General features: G+C 36.6%; 1 protein-coding gene across 2 annotated transcripts; it reads left to right on the forward strand.

The window, feature by feature from the left end:
• The first annotated feature begins 17,870 nt into the window (after positions 1-17,870).
• Positions 17,871-19,808, forward strand: LOC124930818 (glutathionyl-hydroquinone reductase YqjG-like). 2 transcript variants are annotated; one of them, XM_047471179.1, is made up of 6 exons: positions 17,871-18,039; positions 18,126-18,350; positions 18,560-18,736; positions 18,816-19,040; positions 19,167-19,295; positions 19,395-19,808. In XM_047471179.1, the coding sequence occupies exons 2-6, from the start codon at positions 18,138-18,140 to the stop codon at positions 19,626-19,628; spliced, it is 978 nt and encodes a 325-aa protein (XP_047327135.1). In that variant the 5' UTR covers positions 17,871-18,039; positions 18,126-18,137; the 3' UTR covers positions 19,629-19,808. The 2 variants fall into 2 exon arrangements, with proteins under 2 accessions (XP_047327135.1, XP_047327136.1); XM_047471180.1 differs by having other exon boundaries at positions 18,013-18,043.
• Positions 19,809-20,551: the final 743 nt, after the last annotated feature.

Consider the following 20,551-nt stretch of genomic DNA (forward strand, 5'->3'; position numbering starts at 1 on the left):
GGCACTATGGTCTTTCTGAATAGTTGGAAGAACATTTGTCTGATTAGTAGAGATTAGCTTATGTCTGACCATCAGCAAGGGAAAACGTCTCCAAAAACTTCTCGCGTTGACTAGCCAAAATCTCGGCTAGTGGCGATGTCGAGGGCAAGAATAAAGGAATAGCAGCAATAGGGGTTTCCTCAACTTTGGCCCTTTTAGGAGCAGACTCGACTTCGGCAGTTTCTCCTTTAGAATCTCTCTTCTAGATAGAAGATCTAGTTGAAGACTCCATCACCAAAGATATCATTCTTGACGTAGAGGTCCTACGACTAGAGGTCACATGACGCTTGGACCGAGTGGTCGACTGATCACTCGTCTGTTGGACAGAAGAGTCTAACTTCAATTCTTTGACGAGCTTCATACCCGATACGAAGATCGTAATGGAGAAACCATCTGGTAGAGGGTTAAAAAGAGAATATATGCCTAGTTGATGGCCATACCTTTTGTAATAGCCACCATGAACTCGAAACGATCTTGGGTGTAGACGTCAAATGGATCTGCTCTCCTCTGAATCGATTTCGTCACAATGTCTTGCATAATGCAATATTCATATTTAAGATGCCTCTTCTTCCCATTGATATTCACCGGACCGTTGATGTCCAAAAATGAGGCGCGCATTTCAGAGATATCCTCAGTCGGAATCTCAATGTCAAGCTTATGGCCTTCCGATGGAAGCCCAAAGAACTCAGAAAAAGAGGTTTTAGTTTTGACGCCCTTGACTGTCTCCATGATAGAACCATCAACCAGCTTTCCGGAGGCGAAGAACTCGCGGACCTCCTTGTCATGTAGAATTAAGGAACCGCCCAAGAACCTTCTAAGGCCACATGCCTCCAAGGATCGGAACATTGCGACTATCTCTGGCAGTTTGTAGTTATAAATGGACTCGAAGTCCACCTACATGGTGTTATGAAAGAAAGAAATAGGTTTCTTAGACATCTTTATGGTTTGAAGACGAAACAACAAAGAAGATGATTAGGGTTTCTAGAGAGAAGGCAGAGAAAAATCTCAAAGATTTTAGGGTTTAAGAAAAGATCAAGGATGGCGTGAACGTATTTTTGTCGTGCAAGGAACCCTTAAATAGATATGAACCGTTATGAGTCCCAAAGGACATCATTGAGATAAATCGTCATAAAATTAAATTAAAACGTTTTGAAAAGTCATCATTAAAAGACGTCAATTGATTTAAAAACAATTTTGAAGGGTCATTTTTAAATGACGTCATTTAAATTAACATGAAACTATCATTAATTTAAAAAAGAAACGTGATGTAATGAACTGTCATGTAAATATTTGTCTTATTATTAATATAGAAAGACACGTGTCTTCATGTTATTCGATATTAGGAGATATTCCCTCCAAATATTTTGAAATAAGACTGTCTTACTGTTTGAGTGGTTAATCAAAGTGGCAGCGCATAAAAAATATGAAAACTGTCCCAACTCTTTTGAAGATGAGGCGTCCGAAAGCCCTCGTGTTCGAACGTGTATATGTGTTGTCTGCATGCCTTGCGTCTAAGCTGCGTAGAGTGTCTGTTCGGACGACATCTACTCACGCACATCTATAGACGTATCGGTAAACGTCTGCCTCACATTCGGACGTCTGACCACGCTTAACTTGCAAACTACTTAAGCACAGCTTGTTCGAAATACTTTCTCTTCGGACAACTGATCTAATTAGACCGAATTGAGACATCCGTCTTAATACGTCTGTCCAGATGACTGAAGCAACAAATTTCCCTCTCAATTTGTGCATACTTAATTTAATTAATTAATTTAGGTCTACAAGATCCAAAAAATTTATAAAGTAAGAAAACTTAGTCTCGGGGAGTGGTTTCGTGAACACGTCTGCCACTTGCTGATCAGTTAGGACATATTCCACCCAAATATGCTTCTGACTGACATGCTCTCGGATTAAATAGTGTCGGATGTCGATATGCTTCGTCCGAGAGTGCAACATCGGGTTGTATGTGATCGCTATGACACGAGTGTTATCGCAGAAAATCGGTGACTCATCTGCCTGAATGTTATAGTACCTTAGCTTTTGTTGAACCCACAAGAGTTGAGCGCATGAAGCAAGGTACTCAATCTCTGTTCTAGACATGGAAACGGACGTCTAGTTCTTGCTGAACCAAGAGATCAGAAGATCACCAAGAAACTGGCAAGTTCCACTAGTGCTCTTCCGATCAATCTTACAGCCTTGATAATCTGCATCAGAATAGTTAATTAAATTGAAAATGGAATCCTTTGGATACCACAGTCCCACATTTTGAGTTCCCTTTAAATACTTCAAAATACGCTTAGTAAAAATATGGTGAGATTGTTTAGGGTAAGCCTCAAATCTTCCGCAGACGCCGACAACAAAGAAGTTGCATGGTCGGTTGGCTGTTAGGTAGTGCAAGGAACCGATGATCCCTTTATAGACAGTGATATCGACAGACTGGCCATCTTCATCCTTGTAAAGCTTGCTAGAATAATTCATTGGAGTAGCGGACGCTGAGCAACTCTCCATGCCAAACTTCTTCAGCAGCTCCCTTGTATACTTGGCTTGGTTGATTAATATGTCATCTTCAAGTTGACGAACTTCTTTAACAACTCCCTGGTATGTTTGGCTTGGTTGATGAAGGTTCCTTTTTTAAGTTGACGAACTTTAAGACTGAGGAAGAAGGTTAATTCTCCCATCATGCTCATCTCGAATTTATCCTGCATTAGCTTGGAAACTTTCTCACATAATTTGGGGTTAGTTGACCCAAACATGATATCATCAACATAAACTTGAACAAGTAGAATATGAGAATCTTTAACAAATCTAAACAGAGTTTTGTCAACTGTGCCAATGACAAAATCATGATCAAACAAAAATTTAGTCAAAGTGTCATACCAAGCTCTTGGAGTTTTGTTTCAAACTATATAAAGCTTTGTCAAGTTTAAAAACATGATTTGGTAAAGAGTGATCTAGAAAACCAAGAGGTTGTTCAACATATACGTCTTCATTTAAAGTACCATTTAAAAATTCACTTTTCACATCCATTTGAAAAACTTTAAAATTCTTAAAAGATGCATAAGCTAAGAAGATTCTAATTGCCTCGAGTCTAGCTGCAGGTGCAAATGACTTCTCAAAGTCAATTCCTCCCTCCTCTCTGTATCCTTGAACGACCAATCAGGCTTTATTTCTCACAACTAAGCCATCTTCACTGAGCTTGTTTCTAAAAACTCATCTTGTTCCAATGACTGATTGATCAGTCAACCTTGGAGTTAGATGTCACACTTTACTTCTCTCAAATTGGGTTAGCTCCTCTTGCATTGCATTGATCCAATCTGGATCAAACAATACTTCATCTATTTTCTTTGGCTCAATTTGAGAAATAAAGGTGGAGTTTATTATTTCATCCAATAATTGACGTCTTGTCCTAAGAAGAGAATTAGGATTGCCAATTATCAATTCAGGTGGATTATTTCTGTTCTATCTGATGTTTGGTCCTAAAGGATTAGATGTCTAATTAGATAGCCTCGCAACGTCGGAACTGTCAACACTCAGTTGACTGGAAATTTGGTCGTTTGGCTGATTATCAACCGGATCAGACACTTGATCAGACGAACAATTCCTTTTGACATGAGTTTCATCTTCACTATCAGATTCAAGACTTGTCGCTTCTAATCTGTTGGAAAAAATTAAGAGTTAATTAACTTAGAAGACAGTTGTTTGGAAAACTAAGTAAAAAGTTAATTAACAGAAAAGTACTAAATATTAATCAATAAAGCTTTGATGATGTTTAGATATGAATAAATCTATGTCGTCTAATTGTTTCTATGTAGGTGTATCAGATTTGGCTAAGTTAGACGTGGTCTAAGCAGGCTAATTAGAAGTGTTACGTAGTTAGACGTGTTAGTCTAACAGATACATAGTTAGACGTGTCAGTCGAACAGATACGTAGTTAGACGTGCCAGTCTAACAGATACGTATTTAGACGTGTCAGTCTAATAGATACGTAATTAGACGTGTTAGTCTAATAGATACGTAGTTAGACGTGCCAGTCTAACAGATACATAGTTAGACGTGCAAGTCTAACAAATACGTAATTAGCCGTATCAGTCTAGTAGATAGGTAGTTAGACGTGTCAGTCTAACAAATACGTAGTTAGACGTGTCAGTCTAATAGATACGTAGTTAGACGTGTCATTCTAACAGATACATATTTAGACGTGTCAGTCTAACAGATATGTAGTTAGACGTGCTAGTCTAAAAGATACGTAGTTAAACGTGCAAGTCTAACAGATACGTAGTTATAAGTGATAGTCTAACAGATATGTAGGTAGACATGCTACTCTAACAGATACGTAGTTAGACGTGCCAGTTTAACAGATACATAGTTAGATGTGCTAGTCTAACAGATACATAGTTAGACGTGCTAGTCTAATAGATACGTAGTTAGACGTGCAAGTCTAACAAATACGTAGTAACACGTTCCATTCTAACAAATACGTAGTTAGACGTGCAAGTCTAATAGACAAGAATTTAGATGTTGGCGTTTAACTCCTTAAGATTAGTCTGAAGTGATGTAAGGTTAGACGTTGCAATCTAACTCCATTAGACGTGGTAGTCTAATGGGATGCGTAGTTAGACGGTGCAGTCTAACTTCATTAATCAATTAAGCTTTGATGATGTTTAGATATAAAAAAATCTATGTCGTCTAATTGTTTCTATGTAGGTTTATCAGATTTAACTAAGTTAGACGTGGTCTAAGCCTGCTAATTAGACGTGTTACTTAGTTAGACGTGTCTGTCTAACAGATACGTAGTTAGACGTGTCAGTCTAACAGATACGCAGTTAGATGTGTTAGTCTAATAGATACGTAGTTAGATGTTTCAGTCTAACGGATACATATTTAGACGTGTCAGTCTAATAGATACGTAATTAGACGTATTAGTCTAACAGATATGTAGTTAGACGTGTTAGTCTAACAGATACGTAGTTAGACGTGCAAGTCTAACAAATACGTAGTTAGACGTATCAATCTAGTAGATAGGTAGTTACATGTGCCAGTCTAACAAATATGTAGTTAGACGTGTCAGTCTAACAGATACGTAGTTAGACATGTCATTCTAACAGATACATATTTAGACATGTCAGTCTAACAGTTATGTAGTTAGACTTGCCAGTCTAAAAGATACGTAATTAGACGTGCAAGTCTAACAGATACGTAGTTATAAGTGATAGTCTAACAGATACATAGGTAGACATGCTACTCTAACAGATACGTAGTTAGACGTGCCAGTTTAACAGATACATAGTTAGACGTAACAGTCTAACAGATACGTAGTTAGACGTGCTAGTCTAACAGATATGTAGTAGCTTGTGCCAGTCTAACAAATACGTAGTTAGATGTGCAAGTCTAATAGACAAGAATTTAGATGTTGGCGTCCAACTCCTTCAGATTATTCTGAAGTGATGTAAGGTTAGACGTTGTAGTCTAACTCCATTAGACGTGGTAGTCTAATGGATCTCTCTGATAGACGTTGGCGTCTAACTCTATTAGACTTGGTGGTCTATTGGAGCACGTCTAATGCCTCGCTTCAGCAATCGTCTGAAGTTAGCATACGTCTACTCACGATCAACTAGTTGTACGCTACTCCTGCTCTACTTTCTCTTGAAGATCAGTGCGCCAACTACTTGCATCAAATGAATGAACTCCACATGCGCAAATATTCCTCCCACTACATAGTTGCAGGAGGATATCCCGCGCACTACCGTTTAGTACGGTCACGTTCTAGAAGCAAAGAGCCTGTTGTACTCAATCCTTTAGGCGGCAATTCTATGGGCGCGTGCCACGTGTCCATACAGAAGATTTGATTGTTGGTGTCCTTCCACTATATTTAGCTATTCAAGGACAACGGACAAATCTGCTAGAAGAATTAGAAATTACTCTGCTCACATTACGAACTACTCTTGCACTTACTGATTGTACATCATATTCAAGTTCAAAAGAGAGAATCAAAACCACTGTTCTAGCTGAGAGATATTCTTAATCATATTGTATGTTTAATAGAGTCTGTTCTGTTAAACATAGTGTTATTTATTCAGTGAACTGTATTTGATTCAAGAAGTTTAGTGAAATCATTTCGGTTGTTGAAAGAAAGGGTGACGTAGGAGAGTTAGCTCCGAACATCCATAAACATCTTATTGTGTTCTTTCCTTTTGTCTTTCTTTATTCATTCGTTCAAGGCTTCAAACCCAAATAAACAATTCCGCACTTGAATCGTTTCAAGTATTTGTGAAGGTTTGTGAAGAATAGAATGTGATAGTAATCCTTAACAAAATTTCCATCAAACCATTTTTCCGAAATTGTCATCAATAGTCAGACACCCGTCTCTATTAATTACAATGATCATATCAATTGGTATCAGAGCCCTATTTTCTATTCTCAAGCAACAAGAACCTGAATCATGTTGAAAGATGATAGCTCCTCCAAGATTCCTATGTTTTCGAAAGAAAACTACATGGTGTAGAAGAAGAGAGTTCGTGCCCATCTTGCTTCCTTGAACGATGACATGTGGAGTGTTGTCACTGAAGGACCCATCAAGATCGATAAGAAAAAATCTGAGTGGACAAATGAAGATAAGAGGAAGAACAACCTCAACAACCTTTCCATTGATGTCCTATACAGATCCCTTGATGATAGCATGTTCAACTACATCATATCTTGCGAGTCTGCCAAAGAAATTTGGGATAGACTCACTCAAATCTGTGAAGGCAACGCGTAAACCAAAGAGAACAAGATTACGGTTGCCACTCAGTAGTTTGACTACTTCAAGATGCGTCCAGGAGAGACGATGACTGAGTTTGATGCAAGATTCAGTCAGATTGTCACCACCCTATCCATTCTATGCAAGACCTACAGCAACAGAGAGATTTCTATAAAGGTCATGCGAGTGTTACCTAGGGAGTGGGACATGGCAATGAGGGAGTCCAAAGACCTCAATAAGATGGAGCTCTTTGACTTGCTTACCGATCTGAAGGCCTATGAGTTCGAGTTGAACTCTAGGAATGAAGATGAGCACCCCCACATCAGTCATCATTACCAAGGCATTGATGTCTTCTGAAGAGTCACCATTTGTAAATGAAGAAAAGTCGTCTGCCCAGCAGCTTAGTTGTGACGCGATGGCTCTTCTCGTGAAGAAATTCAGGAAATACATGAAGAAGAGCATTCTTAACTCAAGCTCTTCAAATAATAATAATGATGATAAATCTAAATCAAAATCTAAAGTTAAGTGTTTTAACTGTGGTATTCTAGGTCACTACAGGTTGGAGTGCAAAAAGTCGAAACGTGATGAGAGGAAGAATGACAATGAAGGTGAGCTAAAGGCCCTCTTGGCAGTAGACAACAAGGCCTGGATTCAAAGAAACTCAGACAACTCATCATCTAGCGACAATGATGATGAAGAGATTTCTTGCTTCATGGCAAGAGAAGAGGAAGATTCTGAGGAATCTGAGGTATTGGATTTCTCTCTAGAAAACTTCTCACGAGATGAACTAGTGAATGCACTAAATGACATGGTCTTGGAGTATAAAAAGTGGTCAGAATCTCAAAACAAAACAAGATCAGAATCTGAAACTGATGAACCACCTTTTTCTCAAACCTTCGAGCCAAAAGTTTTGGAAAACATGGATGAGATTTCATCTGAGAATGATATGCTCAAAGAAAAGATTCAAGCCCTTTTTGCTGAAAACAAACGTTTAACTTATATTATAAGTTCTTGGACAAGGTTTGGAGAAGTTGTCAAATATCATGTTAGTCTGTTGAGGCCTGCTAGATGTAAATTCGGTCTACGATTTGATAGCAATGACTCAAACAAGTCCTATAAGAAGTTAAACTCAGCAACTAACAAGCTTAAGCCAATAAGATTTGTCAAAGAGAGTTTAACTGACACTGGAACTGATTCATACCGTGAGGAGTTAAATTTATAGGATGAGATAACTTATGTTCCACCAACAGTTAGTTGGTTGAAACTTAATTTATATGCATCCAGTAAGTCTGGAAAACTAAATCTTGACAAGAAGTCAAGGAGTTTTAAAAGTAAATCATCCTCTAAAGTTAAGGGAACAGTGGCTAGCAGGAAGGCGTCTTCTAAGTCAAAATCATACACACTTATTACAACACAAAATGGGAAATCCATCAAGATAACTCAAATATGGATTCCTAAGGGATTGATTGATCGAGGACCCAAGTGAATGTGGGTACCAAAGTTTGTAAATATTTCCTTGTGTAGGTGATACAGGGAAGCTGTGGGAAGGAAGATTGGAGGATAATCTTCTGAAGAATTCTTCTAGAGGATCAAAAGTGTCCCTTGCCACTTTTAAGGACTAAGTGCTTTCTTACTTAAAAGTATTTTTGGTTTTGGGGACTTCAAAAACATTTGTTTATTCTTTTTGTACATGCATAAATTGAAGGGGAAATTTATTGTGTAAATAAAGATGCAAGCAGACGAAAGCTTTAATCCGTCTATTAGACGAGGTCGTCTAAAAGAAAAGCAAGTACTTAGACATGCACATACTTACACAATCTAATGTGAACTGTCTCGGTTGATAACTCGCGCGGTTAGACATTCAAGTCTAATAGACGTTCAGACGTTTACAAGACAAGAGTAGTTGGACGATCACGTCTAACCAAACACACGTCTAATACGTGTTGTTCATGCGTAATCAGACGTCTACACCTAATAGACGGATAGACATATATAAGACACATGATTAAACGCTTGCGTTTAATAGACTCATGCGTCTAATAGACGCTTAGTTCACCTAGATTGTAGAAGTAAATGAAAAGTCTAACTACGTGTGCTATTAAACTCTTCATCTTTAAATTGATTAAGGACAATTGTCCTTTATGCGCTGCCATCTAATTTTCCCGCTCAAAATATTGAACAGTCATTCCTAGAAACTTGAAGACGCGTGTCTTTCACAGTTAAGGAAAATGACTAACATAACCCTTAAATTAATGATGACAACTTGTGATAAAAGATGTCTTACATTAATTAGTGGGCCCGTCTTATATTAAAGTGGCGGTTAGGCCATGTGACTGTTAGAATTCTATATAAGGACATCGTGCATGCTTCTAAAACCTTTTCGATCAAATATTTTCTTAAAGAACCCTAGTTTTCTCTAACTTCTCTCTAAGAAATCTCTTCATCTTCTTCATTTCCTATCAAATGGCTAACAAGAAGATTACTCTCGGTCACTTCACTCTATAGGTGGACTTTCCCTCGGTGTATTCTTTCGATCAAAAAGATGTGATCGATATGTTCTGATCATTGGAGTATTCCGGTCTCGGAAAATATCTTGGAGGCCCATTTATATTTTATGAGAATGAAGTTCGCGAGTTTTTCAAGACAACGGTCTTAGTTAGTGAATCTATCACAACCATAGTGAACAAATCTCCTATTTCTTTTAACGAAGTGGCCTATGCGGAGTTCTTCGAACTTCCATCGAAGGTTCACACTTTTAACTTGGCTTTTCCAGCGGAAACTATCACAGGGATGAAGACGGTATTTTCCAACGACGGCTATGCGATAAGACTGAACGGGAAGAAAAAGGCCCTAAAGCCACACTTCATTCTTTTAAACGACATTGTAGCAAAGACGCTCAAAGGAAGGGCAAGATCTTTCAATTCATATAGTCAGGAACGATTCGACTATATGACTGTCATCTCTAAAGGTATTCAAGTAAACTGGGCTTCGACCCTCTTTTCTAATCTTTGTGCATTAATTTACTCCAAGAATAAAGAGAGTGAAGTTCTGCGGCCCAACTCAGGCGCTTTATGAAACATTTGGGTGTCCCTATGGGTGAGGGTGAGGCTATTAACCCGAGCCGCATATACACACACTTTTCTGTAAAGAGTGCTCTGGTGAGAATGAAGCTCTCAAAGGAGATGGGTTATGGCTCTTCAAGCCAACAAATAGGTGGCCAGCCAGTCACTCGTTCGAAGAGACAGACTGCTTATGTGTTGTCGACGGGGTAAAAGCAAACCAAATCTATTATGGAGTCTGCGGCGAGAACGAACAGACAAAAGAGCTCCTTGAAGAAAGATTCTGGAGTAGTTGACTCTAGGGCAAGACAGAATCTTCCTCCTATTGTCGCAGTTCCTATCTCTTCACTCTCTTCATCCCCCATCGCATTGAAGAAGTAGGCTAAGTCATTTGGTCATGCTGAAGATCATAAGAAGAAAGCGTTTAAGGCGTCTAAAGCATCTAGCGCGTCTAAGGCGTCTAAGGCGTCTAAAAAGTCTAAAAAGGTAATTTCCTCCTCTCCCTTGGCCTTTGTGCCTACTTGTGATGTTCCTGTGATAGAACAAGTTGTTGGGTCGACTGTTGAGCCAGTCAGTCCAATTATTGAAACTATTGACAGGGTACCGATGCCTATCCGTCCTGAAGTGCCAGCAGTTGTTGTCGCTGCAAGTATTACTGAAATGCCAGCAGCTGTTGAGACTACTAGCATTATTCCATCTGAAATAGAGCAGGTCGTTGTTCCAACGCCTGTTGCTGCTGTTATTGTATCTTTTGAGCAGGGTCCTACTCTGCCTACTGTCAAGCCTCTTACATCCAAGATTTTTGAAATGCAATTTGTATCTATCGGGAAGGGCGTTTTGTCCGTTCTTCCAGAAGGGGTGTTCAAGAAGCCTAAGACCCCTTTTGAAATTATGAGATCATCAAGAGGAGCCCCTGGCATCATTATTCACGAACCTATGTACTTTCCCAAACCTAAACCTGATGAGAATCCTGAAGAAAAAGGAAAGGAGACTACTGTTGAATCTCCTGAGAAAGTATCTGAATCTGGCTGCATTGTCAACATGGTAATGGAGAGGGCTGCTGAGAGAATCAACATTTTGACACTTGGGTAAATTACAGAATGGAAACCCAGTTTGATGAGATGTTCTCAAAAAAGGAGATCGTGACAGAATGGAAGAACGTTATAAAGAATGAACAGAGGATCTTAAGATGGGTTATGACAGGCATTGTTTCTAAAGCCCTTAATCGAAGGAAACTGGTGGTTGCAAACATCATGGTACATACTTTTCTTCCCATGATAGAAATGAGAAAATCTAATTTTAACCTTATGGACAGAGATACTCATATAGAGCAGACTACTTTGAAAAGGTTGGATCTCATTCTGAATAGTTATTGCACAACCGTTCTCCAAAAGGCTCACGACATAGAGTCGTCTAGGTTGACTTTATTTCATGATTCTTTTAACGAAGATGAGTCTATGGAGATTTTTGACATTAATCAGTCTGAGGTAGAAGAAGATGAGCAGGCTTCTTCCCATATCGTTGAATTAACAAATGCTTCTTTTGAAGAGATACGTCTATCTGCCCTACAGACTGCTGATCAGACCCTTAATGTGGGTCAAGATGAAAAGGTGGTAGAAGAAGAAGAAGAAGTTGTTGTTGAAGCTCGGTTTTCTGATTCTCAACCGAAGGAGACACCTAAAGTGGATCCTATTGTTAACGTTGAAGAAGAGCCTTTGGTTGAAAAAGATGAATCAACAAAGATTGCTGATAAGACTCCGAATTCAGAATCAAAGGGGGGACCTTTGAAGGAAGCTGATGTCGAGGAAATTTCGTCTTCTGCTGAGGGGGAACAAAATGCTAAGGAAGATTCTTCAGAGGGTATTCCTTAGGAAGAATGCTTCGTTCCAATGTCTTATGTTTCTCGATCATCTCCCGTCATTACAGATGCAAATATTGATGAGTTTGTTAACAAACTTCCTCTGCATTTTGACAACATTTCAGAAGGAATTCGGCAAGTTTGTGCTGATATCATAAATGAAGAAGATAAATCCAAGGATGCGTCTAAGTCTACCTCTTCACATTCAAATGATAAAGAACCCGAGTGTTCTTTACAAGTGAACACGCATGTGAGTCCAATTCGGACTACTCCTGCTCATTCTCATTCTGTGTCCTCAGCTGCTCGCTCTCCCGAAGAGGCGCTTCACGAAGATGCAAAGTTTCATATTATGATGGATGCAATAAGTTCATTTAATTTGAACATGGAAGATATAGATTCCATGTTAATATATCTTTAAAAGGGCTCGGTAAAAAGTCGGAAAGATATGTATTCCTTCCTTGCTATTCAGAAAGATTTGGAGAAGACCATGCACCGAAACACTTATGAACTCAACATTGAAAATTCCAAGCACAACAAGTTTGAGAAAAATGTCGTTAGTACTCAAACAGAACAACATACCGAGATAAAAGTCTTCAACTTGGAACTTCATCAGGTCTTAGTAAACTCAATTGATCTCGTTCAAGCTCAAATGGTGGAAATGACCAAATCTATGGGTAGAGCCGAAGCAGAAAGAATGGAGCAAGTTGATTCTCTTTCTAGATCCATTCAGGTGATTGAAGTGGCCGAAGCCAATGCCATTAAAGAAAGATCTTGTGATGTACTCCTTGTTGTTGCTTCAGTTGATAATGTTAAAAAGGGTGAAGGTAGCTCAAGAGGATGCAGTTCTAGAGGTGGAGCTGCTAGATGAACCCTATCCAAGAGAAAAGCGGCTGAAAAAATTGAAGAAGGTCTAAGACAAAGAAAGAAAAGCTTAGGTCATGGAAGCGACAGAGGCGGTGGAAGTGGAGGCGGTCGAGGTGCTGTCACTCGTTATCTCAACCTCCTAACTAGCAACTCTTTAGATGCAGGAGATGAAGATGCAAACGTGAAAAAGGAAAGACAATAAATCTCTTTCTTTGCTTATCTCATCTTAAAACTTATGATTTAAAAATCTGTGTTGGTTTTTAACTTATGTTGGGGATTTAAAAACTTGTGTTGGTTTTTAACTTATGATTGGGATATTTTGTGAATCGTTTTGATGGTATTTGATGAGTATTTACAATGCTTTATTTAAGACTGCATGGTTTTAACATCATCAAAAAGGGAAATTTTTAACTGATTTTGATCATTTAGCTTAAATCATCAAATAGGGAAATTGTTGGGAAAAATTAAGAGTTAATTAACTTAGAAGAAATTGTTTGGAAAACTAAGTAAAAAGTTAATTAACAGAAAAGTACTAAATATTAATCAATTAAGCTTTGATGATGTTTAAATATGAATAAAGTTAAGACGTCTAATTGTTTGTATGTAGGTGCATCAGATTTGGCTAAGTTATACGTGGTCTAAGAAGGCTAATTAGACGTGTAACGTAGTTAGACATGACAGTCTAACAGATACGTAGTTAGACGTACCAGTCTAACAAATATGTAGTTAGACGTGTCAGTTTAACAGATAAGTAATTAGACGTGTCAGTCTGGCAGATACGTAGTTAGACGTGCCAGTCTAACAGATACGTAGTTAGACGTGTCAGTCTAATAGATACGTAGTTAGACGTGTCAGTCTAACAGATACGTATTTAGACGTGTAAGTCTAACAGATACGTAGTTAGACGTGACAGTCTAACAGATACGTAGTTAGATGTGCAAGTCTAATAGATAAGTAGTTAGATGTGCTAGTCTAACAGATATGTAGTTAGACGTGTCAGTCTAACAGATACGTAGTTAGACGTACCAGACTAACAAATACGTAGTTAGATGTGCAAGTCTAACAGATACGTAGTTAGACGTGCAAGTCTAATAAATACGTAGTTAAACGTGTCAGTCTAATAGATACGTAGTTAGACGTGTCACTCTAACAGATACGTAGTTAGACGTGTTAGTCTAACAGATACATAGTTAGACGTGCCAGTCTAACATGTACGTAGTTAGACGTGTCAGTCTAACAGATATGTAGTTAGACGTGTAAGTTTAACAGATACATAGTTAGTCGTGCGAGTCTAACAGATACGTAGTTAAACGTGCAAGTCTAACAAATATGAAGTTAGACGTTGACGTCTAACTCCTTTAAATTAGTCTGAAGTGATGTAAGAATAGACGTTGCAGTCTAACTCTATTAGACATGGTAGTCTAATGGGAAGTGTGGTTAAACGGTGCAGTCTAACTCCATTAGACGTGGTAGTCTAATGGATCTCTCTAATAGACGTTGGCGTCTAACTCTATTAAACTTGGTGGTCTAATGGAGCATGTTTAATGCTCTCTTCAGCAGCCGTCTGAAGTTAGCATACGTCTACCCACGATCAACTAGATGTACGCTACTCCTGCTCCACTTTCTCTTACAGATCAGTGCGCCAGCTACTTGCATCAAATGAATGAACGTCGCGTACGTAAATATTCCTTCCACTACTTGTTCAGTACCGAATAGTTGCAGGAGGATATCCCGCGCACTACCGTTCAGTACGGCCACGTTCCAGAAGCACACAGAGCCTAAACCCTAAACCCTAAACCTAAACCCTAAACTCTAAACCCTAAACCCTAAACCACTTGATATGATCTGTGTTGCCAATAGAGACTAGGGTCTAACTATTATTAACATCTTACGATAAACTTTTCGATAATAATCCTGTGAAGGATTATAATCTGTTTCTATTCTTTACAAATCCTCCAAAATCTTGAAACGGATTCAAGTGCGGAAATGTTCGTCGGATTTGAAGCTTTGAACAACCGAATGGCAAAGGCAGAAAGTAAAGAACACAAGGAGTTGTATGGATGTTCGGAGATAAAACTCCTACGTCACCCCTTCTTCCACAATCAGAAGGATATCCACTAAATACTTTGAATCGAATACAACTCACTGAGCTAGTTAACTCTCTATTGAACAAAACAACCTCTGTTCAACTTACAATGTTCTCACAGCTAGACAGTAATTGAATTTCTCTCTTGATCTTGAAGGATGTACGAAGTTAGTAAGAGTAAGAGTGAGATTGTGAATCAGATAACTGAGTGTTCGAGAGCGAGAGAGGTAACCCAGTGATTCGTCTGTTGTCCTTGAGCATATATTTATAATAGAGAGACACCAACGGTCGAATCTTCTTTGTGGACACGTGGCATGTGTCCGTTGGACGGTTGCCTATAATACTAAAGAACAACAGACTATAAGCAATTGGATCGTAGCCGTACCGAACTAGTAATGCGCCAAATTATCCTTTGATATTGTCTTATACTGGACAAGAAGTTGGAAGGATATTTGCGTATGTGGCGTTCATTCATTTGATATAATTAGTTAGCTTGTCAAACTATATAGAAATGAGTGGAGTAGGAGTAGCAGACGGCTAGTTGATCTTGATTAGACGTGCGCTTTCTTTAGACAACTTCTAAAGCAAGGAAATAGATGTGCTCCTTTAGACCTCGTCTAAAGGAGTTAAACGTCCTCGTCTAACTACGCATCCCTTTAGACCTCGTCTAAAGGAATTAGAAATACACGTCTAACAACGCATTCCTTTAGACCTCGTCTAAAGGAGTTAGACGTACCCGTCTAACTACGCATGCCTTTAGACCTCGTCTAAAGGAGTTAGATGAACCCATCTAACTACGAATCCCTTTAGACTTCTTTTAAAGGAGTTAGATGTACCCGTCTAACTATGCATCCCTTTAGACCTCGTCTAAAGGAGTTAGACGTACCCGTCTAACTACGCATCCCTTTAGACCTCGTCTAAAGGAGTTAGACGTACCCGTCTAACTACGCTTCCCTTTAGACTTTGTCTAAACGAGTTAGACGTACCAATAGAACTACGTTTCCCTTTAGACCTCGTCTAAAGGAGTTTGACGTATCCGTCTAACTATGTTTCCCTTTAGACTTTGTCTAAAGGAGTTAGACATACCCGTTTAAAGGAGTTAGACATACCCGTCTAACTATGTTTCCCTTTATACCTCGTCTAAAGGAGTTAGACGTATCCATTTAACTACATTTCCCTTTAGACCTCGTCTAAAGGAGTTAGACGTACCCGTCTAACTACGTTTACATTTAGACCTCGTCTAAAGGAGTTAGACTTCTACGTCTAACAGCGTATGACGTCTAAGATAGCCTATTGTAGACCACATCTAAAGTAGCATAGTTTTATATATGCACCTGCACAAAAAAAATATACAACTTAGCTTTATTCAAAACTAAGTTTTAACAAAGATCGTTAAAATAAAGTCAGCATAAAATAAGCTTATTCTCTAGTTTATTTTAGTCAAAATAATTTGACCCAACAAGTTGTACTAAATTTTTTTATTTTTTTTATAAATATAATAATTTTTTTATTTTTAGAATAATTTTGAATTGGAAAAAGAAAAAGAAAGAAGTTAAGAAATATATTATATATATATATATGAAAAAAAATTAATATTTATTTTAATTATTTAATATTAAATATATTAAATTATATAATTCAATATTGGTATATATATAATTATAAGACTTTTATCCAATTTTGGAGGTAAAAGTAATAGTGTTTAGTATATTTTGTTTTTAAAAATGTGTATAGGTTTATCCTAATACAATATACAAAATATTTTTATTAATTTTAGGCATAAATGTGAATATGCCAAAGAAATAATCTACAATTCCAAATATTTGTATTAGGATTTTTTATCCTTAAAATTAGACATATTACATATATATTGTTTTTATATAATATATTATCTAATACATGATTTGTGCTCCAAACAATGTAATTTATAGTCTATTATAAAAATTCATTATTCCTAAATTCACTACCCATCACCTTATTACCCATCACTTATTCTTACACACCTCTGCTATCCAAAGTTTACTTTCACATTACCCAAAGCTCACTACTACCCATCATGTTCACATTACCCAAAGTTCACTGGCCCATAATGTTCACATTACCCAAAGCACTCATCAATTATAATAATCTTAATAATTTAATGCTCGTTATAACGTTTATAAGTCAGGTTTGTGCGTCTGTATAATTGTATAATAAAGTGTTACAGAAATTTTGTGTAAAAAGTTTAGGTAAAAATTATAATTAAATATATTTTGGGTGAGATTATTTTAAAATGTAAAATAATTGAGTTTGAACGTAAAAATATTTTTAATTATAATTTTTTATATAAAATTATTAGGTAAAATTACTATAAAAGTTTATTATTTATAAACACCAAATCAAACTATGCCAATAAAAACCAACTACATGAGTTCAGTGATGATTTAAATGAAAAAAAAATTGTTTTAACAATTTTAATATTTATTTAAAAATTAGACTATTAACTCAATGTATGTTTTTGGTAAATATTTGAATTTTTTTATAATAATGTTAGTATATTACAATAGAGGTTTATGTTTACTTTATTATATTAAATTTGTTTATTTATTTTTATATTATTAAATCTTTAATGATTAAAATGGTTTATCTTATAAATGACCCAACCAACTAACGCTAAACTCAATCCATGGATGCTTTTTTATGAAGATTAGTCAATTTATTTAATTTTTTTTTATCAAAGTTAAAATATTTTTTCATCAAATTATTTGATGAATTTCAGATTATAAAGTATATTTTAATCTTTTGCTTTTTAATGAACTAAATAAGGGCTTTTTTTTCTTTTGAGTTGAAATTTTTTATAAAAGAAGAAGCAAAGTTTGGTTTCTCTCACTCAAAGCCCAAGGTGTGCTGCTGTTCTTTGCTGCAAACTTATATACAATTACAAACAAAATTGATGATTCTTTGACTTTTGGAGTTGGTTCGATAATACATATAATTATTTTTATATATAAAAAATATTTTAACATTATTTTAAGAAAATTATTCGGTTATTCTTCATAATATATATATATATATAAAAACTAAATTAATACATATTTTCTTCTTTTAAATTCTAATTTTACTTTTGAACAATAAATATTAAATTTTAAAATACCATGTCGTAAACTATAAATTTCACATCCTTATATTTGTGAATTGTGAGAGAAGAGAATTTGTACATTAAAAAGTGTTAATTAAATAGTGGGGTATATAACACCCATGCTATAGATAGGATGGGCCTGCGTCACTAATTTTGATTTTTAGTGCTTTTTTTTTAAGTATTTTAGAGTCTGTTGATTGTTTTAGTTTCGTTCTCCAGTTGTTGCTGCTTCTTATTGAACTTCAATTGTTTTGCATCAGCTCTGTTCTTCTCCAGGTTGGTAACTGATTGTTGTTTCCTATGTGTTGAGTATTAAACAGATGTAGATCAGGATGACTTATAATAATGTTGAAATTCTGCAGAACAATTTCAAAATGGCTAGATCTGCATTGGCTGAGGTTTCTCAATCGGGTGCCTTTGTTAGAACACCTTCAACATTCAGAAACTTAATCTCAAGGGACCAGAATTCTACTTTCCCAGCTGAAGTTGGGAGGTATCACCTCTATGTGTCTTATGCTTGTCCCTGGGCATCCAGGTGCCTCATGTACTTGAAAATCAAAGGTCTTGACCAAGCAATCAGTTTCTCGGTATGTCAACTTTGAGTCATACATGCACAGCTTAACTAGTTAATTTTAGCTCTTAGAAAAGAATTATCAAATGGACTTAATAATTATTTTGATTAGTTATTCAGCAATTTATTGATGGTTTCTTATCAGGATCCGGATTTAAAAGTGTTCCCAAATAAACAATTCACTATTTTTTTTTTCTCTTTGCTGTATTTCCAATATGATATCAGTCTGTCAAACCGGTATGGGAGAGAACAAAGGATTCAGATGATCACAAGGGCTGGGTCTTTCCTACCTTTGATAATGAGGAACTGGGAGCTGAGCCAGACTCGTTGAATGGAACCAGAACTATAAGGGAACTGTATGAGATAGCCAGTTCAAACTATTCCGGAAAGTACACAGTTCCTGTGCGTATACCCTCTTATAATTTCTTATTTTTTGGCTAATATTTCTCTTTAGAAGTGAAATCATGTCCATTTTCACCAGGTTCTTTGGGATAAAAAACTCAAAACAATTGTCAACAACGAGAGTGAAGAGATAATCCGCATGTTCAATTCTGAGTTCAACGAAATTGCAGAGAATCCATCTATTGACCTTTATCCTCTTCAGTTGCAAGATAAGATCAATGAGGTCAATAGATGGATATATGTTGGTATTAACAATGGTGTCTATAAATGTGGATTTGCTACTAAGCAAGAGCCTTACAATGAGGTGTGACTACCTTTTTATTTTCTTCAAACTATTAATGAAAAATCCACTACTTTCTTTATCCTCTTTGAGAAGGATGAAGGAATTTCATCCTTTGATGTTTTTCATCCTTTGATGTTTTCACTACAGGCTGTATTGAGATTATATGAAGCATTGGACAGATGTGAGGATATTCTGGATAAGCAGAGATATCTTTGTGGTAACACATTGACTGAAGCAGATGTTCGATTGTTTGTCACCCTTATTAGATTTGACGAGGTATGAAATACATTATATCCGAGTCTCAATCAACTTTTGTTACCTAATCTAGTTTGATCTTATTTTGTTAGTTAATACATAAATATGGATTTGGTGCAGGTTTACGCAGTTCATTTCAAGTGTAACAAAAAGCAGTTGAGAGAGTACCCAAACTTGTTCAATTACACAAAAGACATCTTCCAGATTGCAGGTGTTAGCACCACTGTGAACATGGTACATATCAAGAAAAACTATTATGGAAGTCATTTATCCATCAATCCTTATGGCATTGTTCCGCTTGGCCCCAATTTGGATTACTCGATTCCTCATGATAGAGACAGATTTTCTACTTAAGGGTCGATATGCACCATTGCCCCCAAAACATCGTATCAATCCTTGCTCGTCTTTCATTTTGTTTCTTCTCAGCTATGTTATATAGTATTGGGATTGTGTGTCAACTCTAATGTATACTGAAGTGTCTTTAGTATATATAGCCAATTTCTAATAATACAAATAATGTTTGTGCGTCTGAAACCATTAGATTACCACGTTTCTAACTATGAACAAGGTATCATAGACCGATAACACTGACCCATGCAGGATAACTTTGTAAAGTTTGGGTAATAAGGTAAATGTTCCTAGACTATTATATGATCGATAAAAGAATAAGCATAAAATATAAAAAATTAAACATTTCAATTGATCTCCTTCAGTCCTGGAAATTTTTGTTTGATAACCCTAATTTTAGTTAAGTATCCCTTAGTAAACCACCCACAAATCTTAGTCGACCTTAATTGATGACACACTTTTTATATCTCGTCAAACTCAACCACTAACCTTTCAATTGACCATCATCCTATGACTCACACTTTTTTATATGCATCTTTATCCTCACGGCAAACTAAACATAATCTTGTAATTCACACATTTTCATATGCCTCTATCCCTCAACAAATCACTCACTAATCTTAGTCAACCTCTCTTTTTACTCTCACTTTAACAAATAAACAACTAATCTCAATTGATCACAGACCTCTTATCCAACGTCAAACCAACCACTAACCACCATCCGACATTCATCTCGTAACCTCACACTTTCAAATGCTCATCAAATTAACCATTAATTGCAACTGCATAATCGACAAACCACCCACCACCCGACCTCCATCTCGTAACATATTAATAAAATTATAAAAAATATGAAGGTAAATGTATATATAAAAACAAATTGTTTATATATATATATAAATAAAATAAATAGAAAATTATGAAGATAG

This window comes from Impatiens glandulifera, chromosome 3, assembly GCF_907164915.1.
Source record: "Impatiens glandulifera chromosome 3, dImpGla2.1, whole genome shotgun sequence".
NCBI classification, from domain to species: Eukaryota; Viridiplantae; Streptophyta; class Magnoliopsida; order Ericales; family Balsaminaceae; genus Impatiens; species Impatiens glandulifera.